The sequence below is a fragment of the Schistocerca serialis genome, chromosome 4 (genome assembly GCF_023864345.2).
Source record: "Schistocerca serialis cubense isolate TAMUIC-IGC-003099 chromosome 4, iqSchSeri2.2, whole genome shotgun sequence".
Taxonomy (NCBI): domain Eukaryota; kingdom Metazoa; phylum Arthropoda; class Insecta; order Orthoptera; family Acrididae; genus Schistocerca; species Schistocerca serialis.
Genome location: NC_064641.1, coordinates 885,420,771 through 885,441,603, shown reverse-complemented (window position 1 = coordinate 885,441,603; position 20,833 = coordinate 885,420,771). Strand labels below are relative to the sequence as shown.

The 20,833-nt window shown below is 40.1% G+C and overlaps 1 protein-coding gene across 1 annotated transcript in view; it reads left to right on the top strand.

The window, feature by feature from the left end:
* LOC126473550 (WW domain-binding protein 11) overlaps positions 1-20,833 on the top strand; it is a 96,106-nt gene that overhangs the window by 9,778 nt on the left and 65,495 nt on the right. The window contains exon 2 of the mRNA XM_050100680.1: positions 16,701-16,826. Within this exon, the coding sequence (XP_049956637.1) occupies positions 16,701-16,826 (126 nt within the window). The remainder of the gene's footprint in view (positions 1-16,700; positions 16,827-20,833) is intronic.

The following is a 20,833-nucleotide window of genomic DNA, read 5'->3' as shown; positions in this document are numbered from 1 at the left end:
AGGTCCGAAAGATTCAATCCCCCCCCTCCCCGTCACGATGGTGTTCCGTTCCTTTTTCCGCCGAATTTTATGGGAGTTTCGAGATGCTGGGGATGTTGTTGTTTTTTACATTGATGGCTCTAAATCTGCTAATCATGTGGGGTATGCCTTCACGTCCTCTGTTGGAACGGAAAATCATCTGCTGCCACCTACATGTGGGGTGTTTACTGCGGAATTGATGGCAATTTCCCAGGCCCTTACCTTTATTAAACACTCCCAACACAACTGCGTTTTGTTATGTACGGACTCAATGAGTGGCCTTCTGGCTATTGACTGGTGTTTTTTGCGCCATCCCTTGGTCTCTGCCATCAATGACCATCCCGCTGATATTCACCGTGCTGCTTGTTCCATTGACTTCCTTTGGGTCCCTGGACATGTGGGTATCCCAGGTAATGAGCTCACTGATCGTTTTGCTGGGGGAGCAGTCACTTACCCCCCGTTTTCTGTAACCCCTCCTGCAGCGGATTTACGGCTTCATGTCAAATCCCACTTCGCAAAATCATGGGCCAACTCTTGGGAGGCTACTTCCCTGTCTAATAAACTTCGTGCGATTAAGGCCCGTGGCGTTCTTTCTTTCACCTCTCCCGAAAGGACTCGACCACACTGTGTCGTCTCTGCATTGGCCATACCAGGCTGACCCATGGTTTTCTTTTGTGTGATGAGCCTCCCCCACTTTGTGGTTGTGGAGCCTCCCAGTCAGTAGCCCACATTTTGGTTGAATGCCCCCTTCTTTTCGCTCTGTGTGCTATGTACAGACTCCCCCACACTTTACCTTTGATGTTGGCTGACGATTCCCGGGTGGTCGCCCTGGTTCTCGGTTTCCTCCGGGAAAGTGGTTTTTATTCTCAGTTTTAAGGTTTTTTATCTCTCTCTGGTGTTGGGGCAAGGCGGTGAGTGTTGGGGTATCTCCCACTGTAAGCCGTGTTTGGAGATTCCTGACTCCCATCCCTGGCTGAGATCCTCTTTTCTTCCCCTTTTACTCTTTTTTTTTTTTTTTTTTTTTTTTTTTTTTAAGGATTGGTTAGTCTCCTTTTCCTATAGCGGTTGCACCTTTTAAGTCGCAGGTGGTCTTGCCTCTGCTGCTTCAGCATAGCGTTGGGTTCGCTCTCTTGCTGACTTACCTCATTTTGTTTTTACCATTGACAACATGACTGCCCTTTTACATTTTTTAGCCTTTTCCCTTTTATTGTTCTGACTTTTCTGAGATGTCACACTATCGGAATGGACCACATTTGAAACAAGGGACTGATGACCTTGCTGTTTGGTCCCTTAAACCCCAACCAACCAACCATCTATTCATTGCTTTATTTTGTGGATGATTTTTCAAGCTGTTGTTTATCTTATGCTCTAGAAACAACTGCAAATAACATTAAAAAGACTAAAAATATGGGCTAAAACCACAGGCTTCAGTTTTTCCCCAGATAAATGTGTGTCAATTTGAATCACATATGTCATGTTTTTACTGAACCCTACTGCAGCTGTGAAGTAGCATTCTTAGTTTCAATGAATCAGTGAAGTTCGTGTGCCTTGGTGTTGGTGACCAGCTCATCTTATTGCCACACTTGAAGCATCTGCCGGCAAGGGATCTGAAGATCTGAAAGTGCATTATTAGTGACAGGTCCAGTGGTTAGAAAGATACTCTCTGCTGTTATTTTACACAGCCTTTGTTTGGTCACAGCTGAACTATGTCTGTTTTCTATATGGTCCTTCACAACCATTAAAGACCTTAGACTCTGTTCATCATGAGAACATTTTAGCCTAAACATTGTTAAAGCTATATATGAGTGCAGGCTTTCTCGGCGAATTTCATATATGAAATCTTCACGTGTTGTCAGCCGAGTAGCGTCATTGTCTCGTAGCAACGTTTTGATGGAATGCGTCTCCATCACCTTGAGGCGAAGTGTCGGGATATCGCCGGTTGCAGGCTGATCTCTCTGCTGGACCGCTCTCCACTTCCTGCTGCCGGCCAACACTATTAACTCGCCGATATGTGGTATTGATAAGCATTTATCACAGATGCTAGAACCCTTGGTGGGTTACGGTCCACACCATGTGAAAAACTCGGCTGAGTTTGTAAAGGTACTACAGGGCATGCGGCTGGACCGTAACCCACCAAGGGTTCTAGCATCTGTGATAAATGCTTATCAATACCACATGTCGGCGAGTTAATAGTGTTGGCCGGCTGGAAAATTAAGGCGTACTAGTCAGCTTCGATGTGACGTCCTTATTCACACGAATACCAATAGAAGACTCCCTGGCTTTACTCGAAGAACACTTTGAGGAGGATATCCTCAAGCTCTTTTGCCATGTGCTAACCACCACCTATTTCAAATGTGGTGCATAGCACCAGCCATAGCCAACTTATACATGGATCACTTCGAAAAGCTAGCGCTGGACACTGCTAAACACAAGCCAAAAGCCTTCTACTGGTACGTTGATGATACTTTTGTAGTTTGGCCACATGGCAAGGACAAACTGCTAGAGTTCCATCAACACCTCAATGGTATACATGAAAATATCAAATTTAACATGGAGATAGAAGAGAACAGAAGCTTACCCTTTCTGGATATCCTGATCACAAGAAACATGGACGGCACACTGGGACACTCAGTGTACAGAAACAAAACACACACGGATCTCTATCTTAATGCCAACAGCTGCCACCAGCTGCCACACCCTGTGCAATGCAATTCTGTACCCAACACCTTAGTGCACAGGGCCAGGTCCATCTGTGATAAGCAAGTTTGCCAGGAGAATTGCAACACCTCAAGGACACCTTCAGGAAAAATGGATACAGTGAGACACAAATAAGGAGAGCTCTGAAGACTGACCACAAGAAGAGAGAAGAGAGATTGGATGAAGGCGAAGCAATGGGCTGTGCGTTCTTGCCATATGCAGGTCCTCCAACAGCCAGGATCGCGAGAATTCTCAAGAAACATAAAGTGAAGACCATTTTCCATGCAGCGGGAAAAATCAAACAAATCTGCTGTGGCCGAACATAGTATTGATGAGAAGCACACCTTCAATTTTGAGGACACAAAGAAAATATGCAGTACAAACGGATTTTGGGACCCAGTATCAAAGAGTCCATAGAAATGCAGTTACACAACAACCTAGTCAACCGCGACAGTGGCTACCATCTCAGCATAGCCTGGGAGCCTGCAATCAGGAAAATCAGAGACGAACGCTCCATTCCACCAAGGGCCAAGGACGGAGCAGACAGAGATGGACGCCAGGACACAAACCTCACATACGCGTCCCCACCACCACCGGCCGCTCCAGGTGCATCGGGCAATTCCGTGGGCACGTGATTGACCTATTTAGATTTAGGATATATAAAGGAAGAGAGAAGTTGCAAGAGCTCTATGTATTATCTAATAAAAAAGGATTGAAATGAAAAGGAAAACAAACAATATTTGTTCATGTAGAAATGGCTCTTGACACAGTAGACTGGAAGGTACTCTTTGGGGAATTAGGCAAGTTGGAAGAGACTAGGGATAGGATGACTGATCCTCAGTTTGTGCAAGACCATTGTACAGAAAGATACATTAATGGCATGACAAAAGTGGCTAGAACAGGCATAGGAAGAATCATTCAACAAAACCATTTTCTCTGGTTTTCTGTTTTATCTGTTTATTGAAAATGTACTTTGAAGCAATGACAAATGAAACAAAAGGAATGTAAATAACTGGTTAACAAAGGTGTTGCTTTAGATTTGTATATGGTATAGCCGTACAAGATTTAGAAAAGGAAATTACTTATTTTCTTTTTAGTATATTGACTATCTTGTCACGCAACCATAAGCTAAAGTTAAACAGAAAGAAAACCAAAATGATCGTAATAGAAACATTGGACAAGGAAGTGAAGTCAAACATGACTGTCAGAAATACAACTCTGAAACAAGTGAACAAATTGTGTTGCTCTAGGTAGTACACTAACAAATGATAGTGGAAGCGTGATGGATATTAATATTGATTTGAAGAACATAACGGGAAATGTGGAACAATAATTACTCATAGGGAAAACTATTTAGTCTTTGACTTTTGAACTGTACCATATTTCTGAAAATGCTTTTATTGCTTAACATATCTGACATAATATGATTCAACATAATGAATTGAATGTTTATACATACCTCGAAGGGATTAATCAATACTTCCACTCAAGCCTGTTGCATTTTGGACACTGACCATCAGGCTTACGTTATAGCTTCCGAGACGCTTGAAGACTCACAACAGTGATGTCATTTAAATGCTGTATAACAGAGAGATGTCATGTCTTAACATGAAGAATGTGATAGGCTCTTAGCGAGGCTGGATTTGATTATGGTATTTGAGCATATCTGCTGATCACAGGTACACATGTGAGGGCAGGTGACATTATTGCACATGCAAATATTCTAAAATTTGCACTGCACCAATCTGGAAATCATTTATTTCTTTTTTCATCAAGTTGGTATGTTTGTTACTCCTTCACACTCATGTGGCAGGATGGATTTAGATGAACTTTGGAATGGAGATAGCCTGTACCCTGATTTAACACATAGGCTACCTCCTACTCCTAAAAACAAGGACTGGTTATCCGTGAGAGTAATATTGTAGACAAGAACATGAGAGTAATATTGTAGACAAGAACAAGTTGGTTGGAAACACGAAATTATTGATTAAGTACCTGGTGAGGAACCACCTACATCTCAGTCGATACAGTGATGACAAGAGACGACACATGTAGATTTTCTTAACTCATTAGAACAGTTGGGTGTGCCATTCCACGAGTTGGAGCTGAGGGTGGATGTGCCCGTCATACTGATGTGTAACCTGAATGCAACAAGGTTGTGCAACAGCGGGTTACACATTACAGAGCTGAGAAGTCATATAATGGAGGCCACAATCATCATCATCCGGAGTCGATGGAGTGACAGTATTGATACCACAAATTCCTATCATCCCAGCAATCTTGCCTTTCAACTTCAATTGCTTGCAGTTCTCTTTGAAAGTGGCCTTCCTGATTACTATAAATAAGAGTCAAGCACAAACATTAAAAGTGGAAACAGTTATGGGGGTAGTCCATATCAGTTCAGGCAGGCTAGGAAAAAAATCTTACCTTAATAGTCTCAGATGTTATTGAATTAAGCATCTGTTAAAATGGGAGACTAAGTAAGGGACACGTATTTTTTTGTTTTCTCCAAAAAATTTTCTGCTTCAAGGTACAGCCCTCCAAAGATGACACTGCGCACACCGTTTTAAATGTCATACCATGTCAAGTCATCCAGGCCATGACACCCATTATCTAGTTGTGAACTGAGATTTTGTGTACTGCTTTTCTATCTAATATCATGAACTTATGCCAATTTTTATTGCTTTATATACATTATGTTGGTAGCAATTGCTGAAAGTTTGATGCAATGCATTACTTCAAAGCAAACTGTAAAAATTTGAAAATTGGCTGCAGTTTTTAAACAAATATGGTATGCCAACAGTTTTTTCCCTGAATATCCTTTCGGACATGTAGTTTCTGAAAACATGTTAAAATTGTCCAATTAAATTTTTGTAAATTAATTTTATTTAATTTTATTATTAAATTAGAAAAAATATTTTGGACAGTTGCCCCCCTTTAGAAAACACCAAAAAAATTAGAAAGTGATCCACAAGTAATAAAATTTCATCACACAAAAAATCAGTTTTGAAATTAATGGCACTGGAGAGAAATGCAGGGTGTTTATAAATGAATATCGGGGTTTTAATGCTTTATAATATTTATTATATTAAACTTACAACTATAAATGCTACGTCAAATGAAAGAGCAACTCAAACAGTTTTACGAAGAACCTAATAAATATTCAATGTGACCAATATTTGTCACACGGCACACATCAAGTTTATAGCCGAGTTCTTCCCAAATGTTGATAAGAGTGTCTTCACTGATTGTAGCAGTAGCTGCTTCAATCTGGTTTCTTAATTTAGGGAGGTCTGCTTGTAGTGGAGGCACATACACACGATCCTTGTTGAAACCCCAAAGGAAAAAATCGCATGGCGTTAGGTCCAGTGAATGTGGAGGTTCATGCAAAGCAAGCCCTGTCATTGGGCCCCTTACGGCCTACCCAGTGCTTGGATGCAGTGAAGTTCAATCAATCTAGCGGATTGTGGTGGAAACATTGCGCACTGGTGCCAAACACAACTGTTTGAGTTGCTCTTTCATTGGACATACCATTTATAACTGTAAGTTGAATGTAATAAATATTATAAAGCGTTAAAACCCCGATATTCATTTACGAACACCCTGTACAATTACTACCCAAGAGACATTAACAGCGTAAGTGCACATAACAATATCCAAATGGAACAAAAATTGCAATATATGAAACAAAATTACACATTTTAAAATATAGGGCAACTTGGGCATTACATGACATATGAACACTTTCTTACCTCTGCCATAACCAAATTAACTCAATGTAAAAATACATAGCATTTTGTTTATAATATTTAAGCATTTTGTCAAAAGCCAGTACTGTCAACACTGCACAAAATGAATAAAACATTCTCAGTTTTCCAGCCATGTCAATTCGAATAAAATCCTCGTGCTTTCGATGACCATCTCTGCCATTGTCGTCAGAAGTTCACTGACTGCCAGGGCTGCTACGGTTTCTCGCTTATATAGGCATGATGACATCATCAGCAGCCAATCAGATCGACCCAATGTGGCGCTCGCGCGTACGTCGACCCGGGCAGCTAGTGGAGCTATTGCCCGTGGCAGCACCGGTGACATCAGGTGGCACCAGGGGCAGGCCGCTCCCACATCGCACATCTGTCTTTGGTTTCTTTCGATGTCCAAATGCCCACCCCCATGCCCTGCTGAGTGTGTATCCCTGGTCTCTGTTGAAGTTATTGTTGTTTAAATGAATCTCGGCTTCTTCCTTTATAACGGAGTCCCAATAACACTTTTGTATTTTCGAACCTAATTTTATGTCTGTTTTCTAGGAAATGCTCCACTATGGCCGACTTGTCAAGCTCCCTTTATTTTTTATGGTGCTTGTGCTCAGTACAACGCTCCGCAACCGTGCGAATTTTTTGTCCAATATACATGCTGCCACATTCACAGGGTACACCACACACACTGGACACTCGGAGAGCAATGTCGTGCTTAACAGGGCGCAACATATCTCGTATCCTGGGGGCGGGCCGGAACACTGCTCTTAGCCTATGTTTCTATAGCATACGTCCTAACTTACTGCTAGTTGCTCCACAGTGTGGCAGAAATACTGTCCTTTTGGCCTTTCCTACTGATTTAGCAGGTGTCTTTTGTCGGCGGCCCTTGAAAGTGTTTGCAATGTCTCTTTTGCTGTATTCATTTTCCCTGAAAACAGGTTTTAAGTTCTGCAATTCAGACTGTAGGTGGTTGTTGTCAGAGATAATCTTGGCTCTATGAACCGACATGTTCAGGACAGCTTTCTTGTGTACAGGGTGGTGGAAACTATTGGCATTCAAGTACTGATCAGTGTGTGTTGGTTTCCACTACACTGAATGACCAAGCTGGCCTCCTGACTTCCACTCAACCAAAAGATCCAAGAATGGTAGCTTGCCATGCTTCTCCATCTTGACAGTAAATTTAATGTTGGGATGGACACCATTCATATGATCGACACAAGATAGCTGTCCTGAACACGTTGGTTCATAAAGCCAAGATTATCTCTGATGACGACCACCTACAGTCTGAATTGCAGAACTGAAAACGTTTTTTTTTTTTTTTTTTTCAGGGAAAATGAATACAGCAAAAGAGACATTGCAAACACTTTCAAGGGCCGCCGACGAAAGACACATGGTGAATCAGTAGAAGAGGCCAAACAGACTGTATTCCTGCCATACTGTGGAGCAACTAGCAGTAAGTTAGGACGTCTGCTGCAGAAACGTGGGCTAAGACCAGTGTTCCCCGCCCCCAGGATACAAAATATGTTGCGCCCTGTTAAAGACGACATTGCTCCTCGAGTGCCCGGTGTGTATGGTGTACCCTGTGAATGTGGCAGCATGTATATTGGACAAACAATTTGCACAGATGCAGAGCATCGAACTGAGCACAAGCGCCATATAAAACAAAGGGAGCTTGACGAGTCGGTCATAGCAGAGCACTGCCAAGAAAACGGACATAAAATACAGTTCAAAAATACAAGAGTGTTGGCTCATGTGTCTACATGTTGGGACTTCATTATCAAAGAAGCGGCCAAGATTCGTTTAAACAAAAACGATTTCAACGGAGACCAGGGATACACACTCAGCAAGGCAGGGGTGTGGGCGTTGGACATCGAAAGAAAGCAAAGACAGATGCGTGATGCGGGAGTGGCAGTTTCAGACGTGGCGCCTGCCCCTGGCGCCACCTGACGTCACCGGTGCTGCCACAGGCATTAGCTCCGCTAGCTGCCCTGGTCGACTTACGCGCGCGCCGCATTGGGTCGATCTGATTGGCTGCTGGTGATGTCATCATGCCCATATAAGCGAGAAACCGTAGCAGTCAGTGAACTCCTGACGACGATGGCAGAGATGGCTCGAGGATTTTTATTCAAATTGACGTGGCTGGAAAATAGAGAACATTTTATTCATGTATGCCATCACGAAAGACTTTGAGGACACTGCACAAAATTCTGGTGCTGGAATCTGCATTCAAGTTGATTCAGAACTACACATGTGACAAGATACTTTGATGCTTAGATAATATTTTTTTTATATGAGAAACACTTTTCCTCCACCATTTTTGAGGACTCTTTGCTTGGAGAATAAGTATGGCCTGTTGCTGTGGTGATATCAGCTTCACACAAAATATGAGAGAAAGAAACATCACAAACATCATTATCAGGCCAATAGAAGGACATGGATGGTCCATGAGGATGCATGAACCTTACTGTAACATCTCCTTCTTCACAATTCATCTTCTCAACAATTCCCAAATTCCAAGAATAGTCATATGCACAAGCAACATAGCAGTTGGGCTGCACAGTACATTCTGGCATTAGTGGCGGAAATGCATCTGAGAAATCTTGCACGATACTAAAATCCATATCACAGCTCAGCCTTTTTGCTCCAATCTTGGTTGGTGATATTGGTACAATGTGATGCACAGACCATGTTCCAGTAATCGGTTTTGCATTATTCTTGTGTTTTCATCATCCAAATAAAAACACTTTACTTTTTGCACTGTATTGTGTGGCAATGTCTTTCCTCTTTTCTGCTCAGCCATTGATAAAATACCCTTCTCCATTAAAAGAGCTCTTGCTTGTTGTACCAAATATTCAGAAACCTGAAATTTGGAACTGACTTTCTGTCTAGACCAAGTTGGCGGCACAAGAGTAAGTAACTAAATTTTTTCACGATTATTTGCATATTCAAATTTCTGTTTTATTTTGTCCATGAGTTCATCATGATGTCTTGCCTTTTCTTCCAGTTCTGTTAAATCACTGCCAGGGATCATGCTTGCATCAGCAGCCAGCTGAACTTGATACGTATGTGAAATTTTAGTTTTCAGAGCCCCAGCTGCTGATTCCAATTTTCGTTTTGCTGCTGCATAACGACTATGCCGAGAAACTGAATGCAGCTTTGCAGGAGATACTCCTAAGCTAGTTAAGCTAATATTGAGCACACATTTTTCAGGAGTCTGCACCTTCACATTAATGTCGTTTATATAGTCTGATGATGAGTCGTCACTTGCTTGTTTTTCATTAATGAGGTTGGGCACATTTTCTCCCCAGGAATAACGCTAAAGCCTCTCATTTTGAAGGTCTTTGCCTTTTCTAAACCAATTTCACGCGCAGTCCAGATGAAACAGATTGTTTATGGGGCTTGAAGGGATCACAGCAAATTTTCTTATGTAGAGAGAATCTGCGCAGGTACCTGTCTGTTTTAAAACACACACACACACACACACACACACACACACACACACACACACACGAAACACTTAAATCACAGTATGAATGACTGTTGCTTCTCCATAATAAAAGTTCTTGTTCTTCACTGGTCAGTTCATTCACACAAGGCATGTATCTTGCAGATACTGTCCAAGAAAACACTGCCTACTTGTACTTTCCATACTGCTTCAGTCATAAAATCAATATTTGTCATAAATAATTGAAAAGATGATTGGTGTAACCTAAAATTTAATTAAATAATGAAAAATCATTCTACTCCATTGTTTCATTACAAAAGTATTTCACATTATTACTGTAACATTAGGTGACTTACGTTTTTTGGAATGAATAGTTAAAAATTGCAACATTTGAATTTTTAAACTATAATTGACTCTGGGTACAACTCGGTACAAGAGCTCAGAACTGCATATTCAGTGAACACATGACTCAAAACAAAGGAACTGTATGATGTAATACATGTAGTGGCAATAAAACAGTGTTCTCAGGTATGATTTGCTCCTAGGGAAATACTGTGTAGCCAACTTCAGCAATTTAGTGGTGACATGGTAGTCATGAATTAGCAACTTCAATATTTCTTTTAAATAACATTGTTTTTCACAGTTCCCATTATTTCTACAAACTGATTCATTTCATGTGACAATATTGTAAATTTTGCAAAGGTATCTATGAGGGGGCAATACCTTAAAAAAATTATAATGTCCATGCATGGATTTTGTTTAAAAGAAATTATTTACAATTTTTTCTGAGATGTAGATTATGGATATTCACTAAAAGGAGCATGACTATAAAAATATGAACCTTCCTCTTTAACTAAAACAAAAATCAAGCTTCTCCTGCAAAAACGGTAGGAACTATTGCAATCTTAAATTATAAAGGAGCTCGTCTATGAAAGCCTGAATGCGAATTTTGTAAAAAAAATTTGAAAACGATGTGTCTCTGGAACAGTTCTAGATATTTTGTTGGTTTTTTTATTTGAAAGATAATTGCTTTATGATTACTAAGAAATCCTCCATTTGGACTTATCTGTCAAAGTTCTTTTACTGTAGCGTTCTGAACTTTTTTATAATTTATGGAAAAAAATTTTTTTTTTTCAAAAATACCAACCCATAAAATTTTGATTTTTTTTTCTGTTGATTTGTACCATATAGTTCTACTTTCCCTGAAAAGGAGAGCTACTACCTTTAGGTTCAACAGGTTTTATAAACAATTCAAATTTTTGCCATACATAAAACCTGTTTTATTACCACATTATCACATAAAAGGCTCATAAAAATCAAAATCTAGCCTTATTTAACATAATTTAAGATTTGAATGATGAGGAAGAGACTCATTTTTCAAGCATATTAAATGGTTCCAAAATATATGTGAAAGGTCCAAAGACTTAATGGTTTCAATTTATACAACTTCTGTGCACTCTGTTTTGTATTGCAATTAGCCAGTCAATGGACTAAAATTGTGTTCCACTGCTTTAGTATCTTCCTTTGATATAGAGTGAAGCCTTTCTGTTGAACAAATAGGAACTGGAGCACTTACAATCTTCAAAACATTGTGAACAGGAAGTGAACAGTGGTGGCATTGTTGCTGTCCTGCAGCTGGAAACCTATACCAGCAGCTGGTCCATGTGGTAGCATAAAGTTCACTACAATTTCTTTTAACTCATAACTGGTGTCTATAATCTCTGCAATGCACCAGTCACAGTCATATACACACACCACAAACATTCCCATTCTCAGGTTGTGAATCTGAATATTATCCTGCTGTTTCTGAGTTGTTGGCTGAACAAACGAAATTTCTTCTTTCTTGCTCATCAAAGCATGTGCAATATGAGTTTTCCCATCACTTTGAGTCCAAAAATGTGTCTTCTGAATTCCTTTCACAGGATTAATTTGTTTGAACCATTCTTCTGTTTTCTGCTCACGGAATTGTTTGATTTCCTCTTTGGACAAAAGAATGAGGGTTGTGGAAGTGTAAGATTTCACGACTCTAGTAAAATCCTCAGCATTCTGAATCACAGCTGTATTTGGCCTGGAAAGATTATGTTTTGTAGCATGGTGCTTCAGCAGGCCTCCTACACCATCACAAGTCCCCTTCCCATGACCAGTAGCACTGTATATCCAGTCAGTTGGCACAAGTGACTTACTCAGTTCAAACGGCTGGTAACGATTTTTAAAATAACTGGGAGCACCATCAGAAATAATGATGATCTTCTCTGCCCCTGTTTGCAATAGAATTTTGCCCCTGTTTGCAATAGAAGAATTTTGCACATTGCTAGCAAAGCATATGCTGAGTCATGTCCTGTGTCATCACTTATAACTGCAACACTTGTGGTCTTGTTTTGAAAATATGTCACTCTTGTAAAAATTGAAACCTGGTCATTACTCCTTGTAGGAGAACTACAGACCAGTTCTCAGCAAAATCACAGTGAAGCACTAAAGATAGTTCTTCAGCCTGTACACACCCTTCCACTTCTGCAACGTATTGTTGTTGCAATTTCTTCAGATGCTGATGTGTTACTGCTTTCACTGACCATTTACCAAGTTCATCAATGAAACTGTCAAAGGCAACATTTTCTTAATTAGTTTATTTTCCTCCCATGTCGCATATGTATTTTCTGCAGAGTTATCTGCTACGTCTTCCAGGCAAAGTGTCTGTTAAGACAGTCCTGCCTTTCCAGGGCAGTCACCACATTCTTAAAACAAACAAGTCTCTCGCTGTACGTCAGAGACTACTAATAACTTCACACACCCAATCAAGGTGTCATATGTCACGTGCTCCAGTAAATTCTTCAAAGTTATCACACAAAGTTCAAAATTTGCTCAGTATACACATAAACGGAGAACTCTACGTGTGTGTGTGTGTGTGTGTGTGTAACTACCTGCTTAGGTCATAGTGCATAAAATTTTGATCTTCCAATATGTGAAGTTGCATAGTTGCCCTTACAAACTACAAAAGTTTTTTACTACTGCCAGTCATGTACCTCTTCACTTTCACAACCTTTTGACCTTCAACTGTTACAGTTATAGTGTCTTTTTTGTTGGCACTCGGCGAGAACAGTCCCATTTATCTTCCAGATAAAATGACTGCACTATTTGAACTTGACCTGTTTCTATAGGATGACCATAATAAGGATCTGGTCTTCCAAAGACTCCTTTTACAGACCTCACACTTCTAGAGTTGTCTACCATGTACTTTGATACTGATGGAATACGGCTCAAAATTGTTTTCTGTGAAAATATCTGTGGAATAATAGTTAAAACTTGCACGTTTTCACTGTAGGATGCACAGTATTCGACAGCTGAATTGATATTTGTAAAAAATTCCTGGCAAGAGTGCATTGGTTCATTTTCTTGTGAAGATGGAATTTCTATTTTGAAGAGTGTGGTCAGTTTTGCTGTAATGTATTCATTCATAGCTTTAGTAATTTCTCTGCGCTTTCTTGATGCATAGAGCTTATGACTCAACTTCACTGACCATGGTTTCTTAACAGGACTAACACCTACCTCTGTAGTTAAGTGATTCAGGATATTTAATTCTTCCTCTATTGATGCAGAATTTGCGTCATCTGCACCATGGGGGGCTTCACCTTGTTCAGATACTGTCATTGTTTTTATTCTGTCAAAATATTTAGGTCATCGCTGGAAACATCTTCATTTTGAAACAGTCTTCAAATGAAAGCATTTATTCCCAACCTGAACAAAATCTGTTTTTTTGTTCGTCTTGTATATCACTCTTTTATGAATATGCAAATAGTCAGCACACTTCACTCTCCTGTGACCCCACTCAGAAGACATTTCAAACTGTCCTTTCCTCAAAACACAATGCAACTGTGTCAACTGGCAAACTCCTCATGAAAACAGAACTCACTGGATGGTCTCAGATTTCTTAGAAACCTCTTCAGTAAACAAATTGGCATTGAACAACTACAATACAGAAACATGCAATTAACAACCACGACAAAGGAACTTACAAGAAACTACAACAAAGTGTAAGAAATATCTGCAACAATGAAAGTGAAAAGAAGTAACTGCATCAAAGAAAGTGATAAGAAATAACTGCAACAAAGACAATAGAAATAAACATTGTAACCAAGAAATTAGTAAGAAACAATTTCAGTGGAGATATAGATTACCCTTGAAAAATTAAAAAAAAAGATTTTTTAAAATAAAAGCTGTACAACTTAAAAATGGAAGCTCTCCTTTCCAGAAACTAAAGTACGAGGGTAAGTAAATTATTATCCGCAATTTAGTGATATTTTTGTTTATTTTGGTAGTACTGTCATTTTACGTTGATGGCAAATGCTTTGTTTATTTGTTGTTATTTCTTTGCAATTTTCAAGCTGCTAGGTTAGTTTCGTTATCGCTACCATGCTACTAATCACGGCTGCTCCACTGTCTATTTGCACCAAAGAAGAGCAACGTTCAGTGATCCGTTTTTGTGGTCAGAAGGATTCATCGAAGACTTTCGGTACAGTACGGGAGCTTACGGTTTTTTGAGATGCACAAGATCCATTACTGGAACATTGTGGGGAAAGGGGCATAACAATAAACTGAGAACATTACAGTGAGCTGCTTACTGCCAGGCTAAAACCTGCAATTCGAAGCAATGGCAGAGGATTGCTGTCAAAAGGTGTTGTGTTGTTGCACGACAATGCCTGTCCACATACTGCTGCCCACACTGCTGAAATGCTCCAGAAACTCAAATTTGAAGTACTGGATCATTCTCCATATAGTCCCAACCTTGCCCCTTCTATCACTTGTTTGGTCCACTCAAGCTGGCATTAAGGGGCTGTCAATTTGCCTTTGGCGAAGCAGTGAAAGAAGCGGTGCATTCTGGGCTCGCAGCTCAACTGAGAACCTTTCGTGAGGGCATCAGGAAGCTTGTACAACAATGGACAAAGTGCGTTCAAATGCAAGGAGACTATGTCAGAAAATGATGTTCTTGTAAGTTTCCTATTTGATTACAATAAAATTTTATAACTACTTTGTGGATAATAAATGACTTACCCTAGTACTACATGGTACTGATCAAGAGAAAAAATCTAACTTTTCTGGACTGGCATTTCTGAAAAACAGTTTTTGTCTGTAAATTATAAAAAAATTAAAAAGGCAACAGTTAAAGAACTTTGACCGATATGTCCAAATGGAGGATAACATTGTAATGACAAAACAATTATCTTACAAATAAAAAAAACTCCTTATAAAATATCTAGAACTGTTACAGAAAAATTTTCTGAAATTCGCATCTTCAAAATGGTGTTTGCAGTGTCATCTTTTGAGGTCTACATCTCGGGGCAGGAATTTTTTTTTTAATTTTTATTTTATTTTTTTTATTTTTTGAGAAAACAAAAAAATATGTGTTTCTTACTTACTCCTGAATTTTAACATATGCTAAATTCAATAACATCTGAGACTATGAATTTAATCCCTCTGCCTGAAGTGATACAGATTATGCTAGATCTTTTCTGTGCTAGGCAGGTCACAATAACACTTGTGAAATTATGTACTCCCTTTCCTGACACATTTTGCGATTCGCCACTTGGGCACCTGGTACTTCTTTTCCTTAAGTAAATGAGTGATTTGTGAATTATGTGTATTCTGTGAGCTTCTCCTTTTTTCTGGTGTTCCGCGCTTTGCTGGGCCGCAAGTGGCTTGCTCCTCAATACCTCTGAGAGATGTGCACCTCAGTAGCTGTGGTCTGTGGGGCTGACTGCCACGAAGTGAAGGTGGCCTGGGCTCTACTCCCAGCCAGCCAGAGATTCAGTCCGCTCCGGGACTGGTTGTTGTGTTGTTTTTGTCATCACTGATGCACCAGTCACGGAAGAGATATCAAATAAAAAGACTTACACCAGCCGGCTGCCTACCTCAGATGTGGAATCCTGGCCAAAAATGCCATACGATCTTTTCAGTTCACCTCCAAGAGGTAACTTTTGTGATGGCACACACATGCGTGGATAGTGAGTTTCAGCATTAACTTTTCTTTATAAACAACTGTTAACTGCGAGGAATGCCACAGGATGCAGTTAGTTTAATATATATGTGAGAATAAGTTAAACTAGAGTTTGTAAAGCTACAGCTGTGAAGGATTAACTTGTGAGAAATAAGAAAGAGAAAAGATTAGAAACACTAGAAATGTTGATAGTAAGACGACTCTATTACAGAAAAGAAAAACTAAATTTATTAGACATACAATTAGCCCCACCGAGTTTATAAAGCACATCTTAGAAAGAAATACTGCGGAAATAAGATCGAGAGACACACCCAGAATATCCGTACTGCAAAGTGAAATTGGTGGAATTAACCATAGTAATTGCAACTTATAGTACAGATGGAGGGGGGGGGGGGGGGAGAAAGAAATAAAGATGACTACATCCACAAGTCCTTGCCTGAAGTGAATTATGGCGATGATGATGACTGGTGAATACTGGAATGGTTCCTTCAACAAGGTCATGGAGCCCTGTTACCTTAGCCTCTCTGAACCAGCTGAGACAGAACTGTGTCTCAATGTTCCATGCTGAGAGATGTTTAGCTCTGTCATTTCTTCAATTTAAATTACACATCATGTTAAACAACTGCTCACAGTTTTGAATTAAGGGCTCCTGTCTCCCTTGTGTGGTAAATTACATACAAACGACATTAAAGAATTGTTTTGGTAGTGTTAGCAAAAACGTATGTTTCGCTATTTATGCCCTTGTATCAACTTGCTATTCCCATGCATGGCTCATCTGCACCAAATGCCTCTTGTTCAGGAAAAGAAGCAAGGAAGAAAGAACTGAAGAAAAACAAGAAACAAAGACAGATGGTCAGAGCAGCAGTGCTGAAAGGAAAGGACCCAGTTCAGCTTATTGCAGAAATGGAGAAGATTGATCAAATGGGTACGTAGCTTATCTCCTCTATTAAATTTTTGCATGAGTTGCTTTATTTTTATTTTTCAAAGTGGGTGTTACCTAACAAGCTTAATTTTAACATAGAATTTTTTTATGTGGCTAGTCATATTATGAAATTTACAATACTAGTGTTCATTGTTAATTGCATGGGCGATTCCTGCAGCATATTTGTCTTTATTCTTGAAAGCAGCTACCCACTTGGGAGGTGTTCTTCACACTTTTAATTCTTTTCATTTACACTCTTCAACCGTTAACTTAAAATTTCTGGTGTGAGATATGAACACAGTGCTTTGGGCACAACTCAAAATTTTGAGAATCCAGTTTTTACAGCTGGGTATGTGGCTTTGAACTATGCACACAATTGGTTAAGATCTCTCACACACACACACACACACACACACACACACACACACACACACACACACACAATCTTTTCTTCCTGGCATCACATAGCTCATATTGTGATCACAATAAAAATCATGTACAAGTTTAATGGCTTTCTCACACAGTGTTTTATCTATGTCTTTGAATTTGGTGTCACTGATATGGCATGTTCTGCTGCTCGTTTGCTGCTCTTATCAAACCTGAAATGGATAATTCTTTCATGGTTTCTCCTTGTACTTGAACTATTTGGATGTACTTTAAAAATTTGTATTTTGTCGCACATACTGTCTGAATTGCAAAACTTACTGTTATTTGGCTTCCTGCAATTTTTTTCCATAGCTTTCTTTTTCTAGTTGTGCCACAGAAGTATGTTCCAACACTGAGGCAACATTTTTTCAGTTTTTACTTGGGTATTTTTTCTCACACATAAGCCTCTTTTTCTTCACAGGCGATTCACTTAAATACTGAAGGCTAGTATTTAAAGAATCCAGTATGTAATTAGATGTTATTTCGTCTTCGCTTACATCTTCTGTGTGGAAGTACTTAAGATAACTAAGGCTACACCTGTAAGGATGGAAAGATTTTGTGATATTTGCTTTATACATTTTCTGTAAATTTTTCCACCTACCAATACATTAGGACACTTGAGTACCGACACTCCCGAACATTCCTCAAATTCTCTGTACTCTTGCATGACCTCATTCTTTAAATGGATTGTCATATGTCTGCACGTGAGATTTCCAGGCTCCTAAACATCCCTACGTCCACTGTTTGTGATGTGATAATGAAGTGGAAACATGAAGGAACTTAAGATCCATTTTTACAAACCACTAAACTATAAATACTACTTCACAGCACATGTACTCTGCAGTTATAGTAAACAAGCCACTGCCATGTAACAAACTAAACTGGTTGAGATAAAAATCTGTCTTGTTGGCTGTTTACAGCAAGAAATGTTCACCAGTTGGTCAGAATAATAGTGACTGCTATTGGTGGCTGCTGTTTTGAGCCTTTGTTTGAGTATGCCGTAGCCAAATTTGACACGATTCCTTAAAGGTAACTCCATATTGGGCTCGGGAACATGGGACAGCAGCTGGTCAATGAAATGTAATAATACTGTACCACCTATATTTTGATATTGTTTCATCAGGCAACCAATTCTGACATTCCAGTCATGTCATCTTCAAACCTGTTGCATGAATGACACGGAGTACTCATGCATGTATAAGACAAGGCACCAATATTTGTATCTGGTTCTGTAGATATCTGAACTTCATGAGCATGTTTGCTCTTCACAAATGTGACAGCAACTCAGTTGCAGCCACATGTGTAAAGAGCACACATGTGACTGCAGTTGAGTTCCCATCACATGTGAGAAGAGCACTCATGTTCACAAAGTTAAGATATCTAAAGATACACTATGCGATCAAAAGCATCCGGACACCCACAAAAACATATGTTTTTCTTATTAGGTGCATTGTGCTGCCACCTACTGCCACGTACTCCATATTAGTGACCTCAGTAGTCATTGTATGTTGTGAGAGAGCAGAATGGGGTGTTCTGTGGAACTCATGGACTTCAAACGTGGTCAGGTGACTGGGTATCACTTGTGTCATATGTCTGCACGTGAGATTTCCAGGCTCCTAAACATCCCTACGTCCACTGTTTATGATGTGACAATGAATTGGAAACATGAAGGGACGTGTACAGCACAAAAGCATTCAAGCCGACCTCGTCAGTTGACTGATGGAGACCGCCAACAGTTGAAGAGGGGCGTAATGTATAATAGGCAGACATCTATCCAGACCATCACACAGGAATTCTAAAACTGCATCAGGATCCACTGCAAGTACTATGACAGGTGAGAAAACTTGGATTTCATGGTCGAGCAGCTGCTCATAAGCCACGCATCATGCCGGTAAATACCTAATGACGCCTCGCTTGGACTAAGGAGTGTAAACATTGGATGACTGAACAGTGGAAAAACATTGTGTGGAGTGGCGAATCACGGTACACAATATGGCGATCCAATGGTATGGTGTGGGTATGGTGAATGCCCAGTGAATGTCATCTACCAGTCTGTGTAGTGCCAGCAGTAAAATTCAGAGGTGGTAGTGTTATGGTGTGGTCGTGTTTTTCATGTTCATGAAGGGGCCTTGCACCCCTTGTTTTGCGAGGCACTATACAGCACAGGCCTACATTGATGCCACTGTTGAAGAGCAATTCGGGGATGGCGATTGCATCTTTCAACAAGACCGAGCATCTATTCATAATGCACGGCCTTTGGCGGAGTGGTTACACGACAGTAACATTGCTATAATGGACTGGCCTGCACAAAGTCCTGACCTGAATCCTATAGTACGCCTTTGGGATGTTTTGGGATGCCGACTTCGTGCCAGGCCTCACTGACCAACATCGATACCTCTCCTCGGTGTAGCACTCCGTGAAGAATGGGCTGCCGTTCCCCAAGAAACCTTCCAGCACCTGATTGAACATATGCCTGGGAGAGTGGAAGCTGTAATCAAGGCTAAGGGTGGGCCAACACCATATTGAATTCCAGCATTACTGATAGAGGGCACCACGAACTTTTAAGTCGTTTTCAGCTAGGTGTCTGGATACTTTTGATAACATAGTGTATCTCATGAAGTCCGAATCTCTACAGAAACAGATTTGAATATTGGTGACTTAACTTGTGTTATACATGCACATGTGGTACTTGGTGTCATTCATGCAACAGGCCCAATTATGTGATTGGAATGTTGAAACTGATTGCCTGATAAAACAATATCAAAATAATGGCTGTTGTTGCAGACTTAGATTGCCAGTTGTTTGATTGTGCCACTCGATGTTAGAGAGAGCATAAAACTGGATTCGTAACTGCATACTGGATGTTGTGAGAGAAGTGATGTAAATTAAAATTAAATAAATTTTTGAGTGTGAAGCCTTTTGTGTGCTGATCTTCATATTTACCATGTTTATTGTAACATACTATAGTATACAATATTTCTTTCTTTTCCAAAAAATTGAAGGCTGGATGTTCTGAAATATTAAAGGCCAAGGTCAAGGTCAGTGACCTTGCGAGTGAAAATTATTAGGAAGATACTATGTTGCATATTATTTTAATAGTCCACTCATTACTTTTTTCAATGATTCATTTCATTGCTTTATCTGGATTAGAACAGAATCATAGTTATTTATGTTAAGACAGACATCTGAGTGAGATGATGCAGTAGTTAGTGTAGTAACCACAACCAACAGTGGGAATGCCTTGGGCTCCGGATCAGAGCTGCCAGGCGGGGAAGCCGCCGGCGGTGGAGCACGCACCACCGGGTAAACACAGGACGAGTCGGACGACAGACCAACGACAACTGACAACATCCGACCATGACCGACCACGACCGACTATGAGCGACACAACAAGGAAGAGATAAACAACGGAGGCTTGTGGAAACCACAACACGAAACACCAAACATAAATCCACTTGGAACCAGAGCCAGGCAAATGTCAACAACGAGCAACGACCAGAATACAGTACCGCCAAGATAGAAACGAAATCCAGAGCGAGTGCCAGACTGGCTGGACTAGGGCAGAGCAGGTCCCTATATACGAA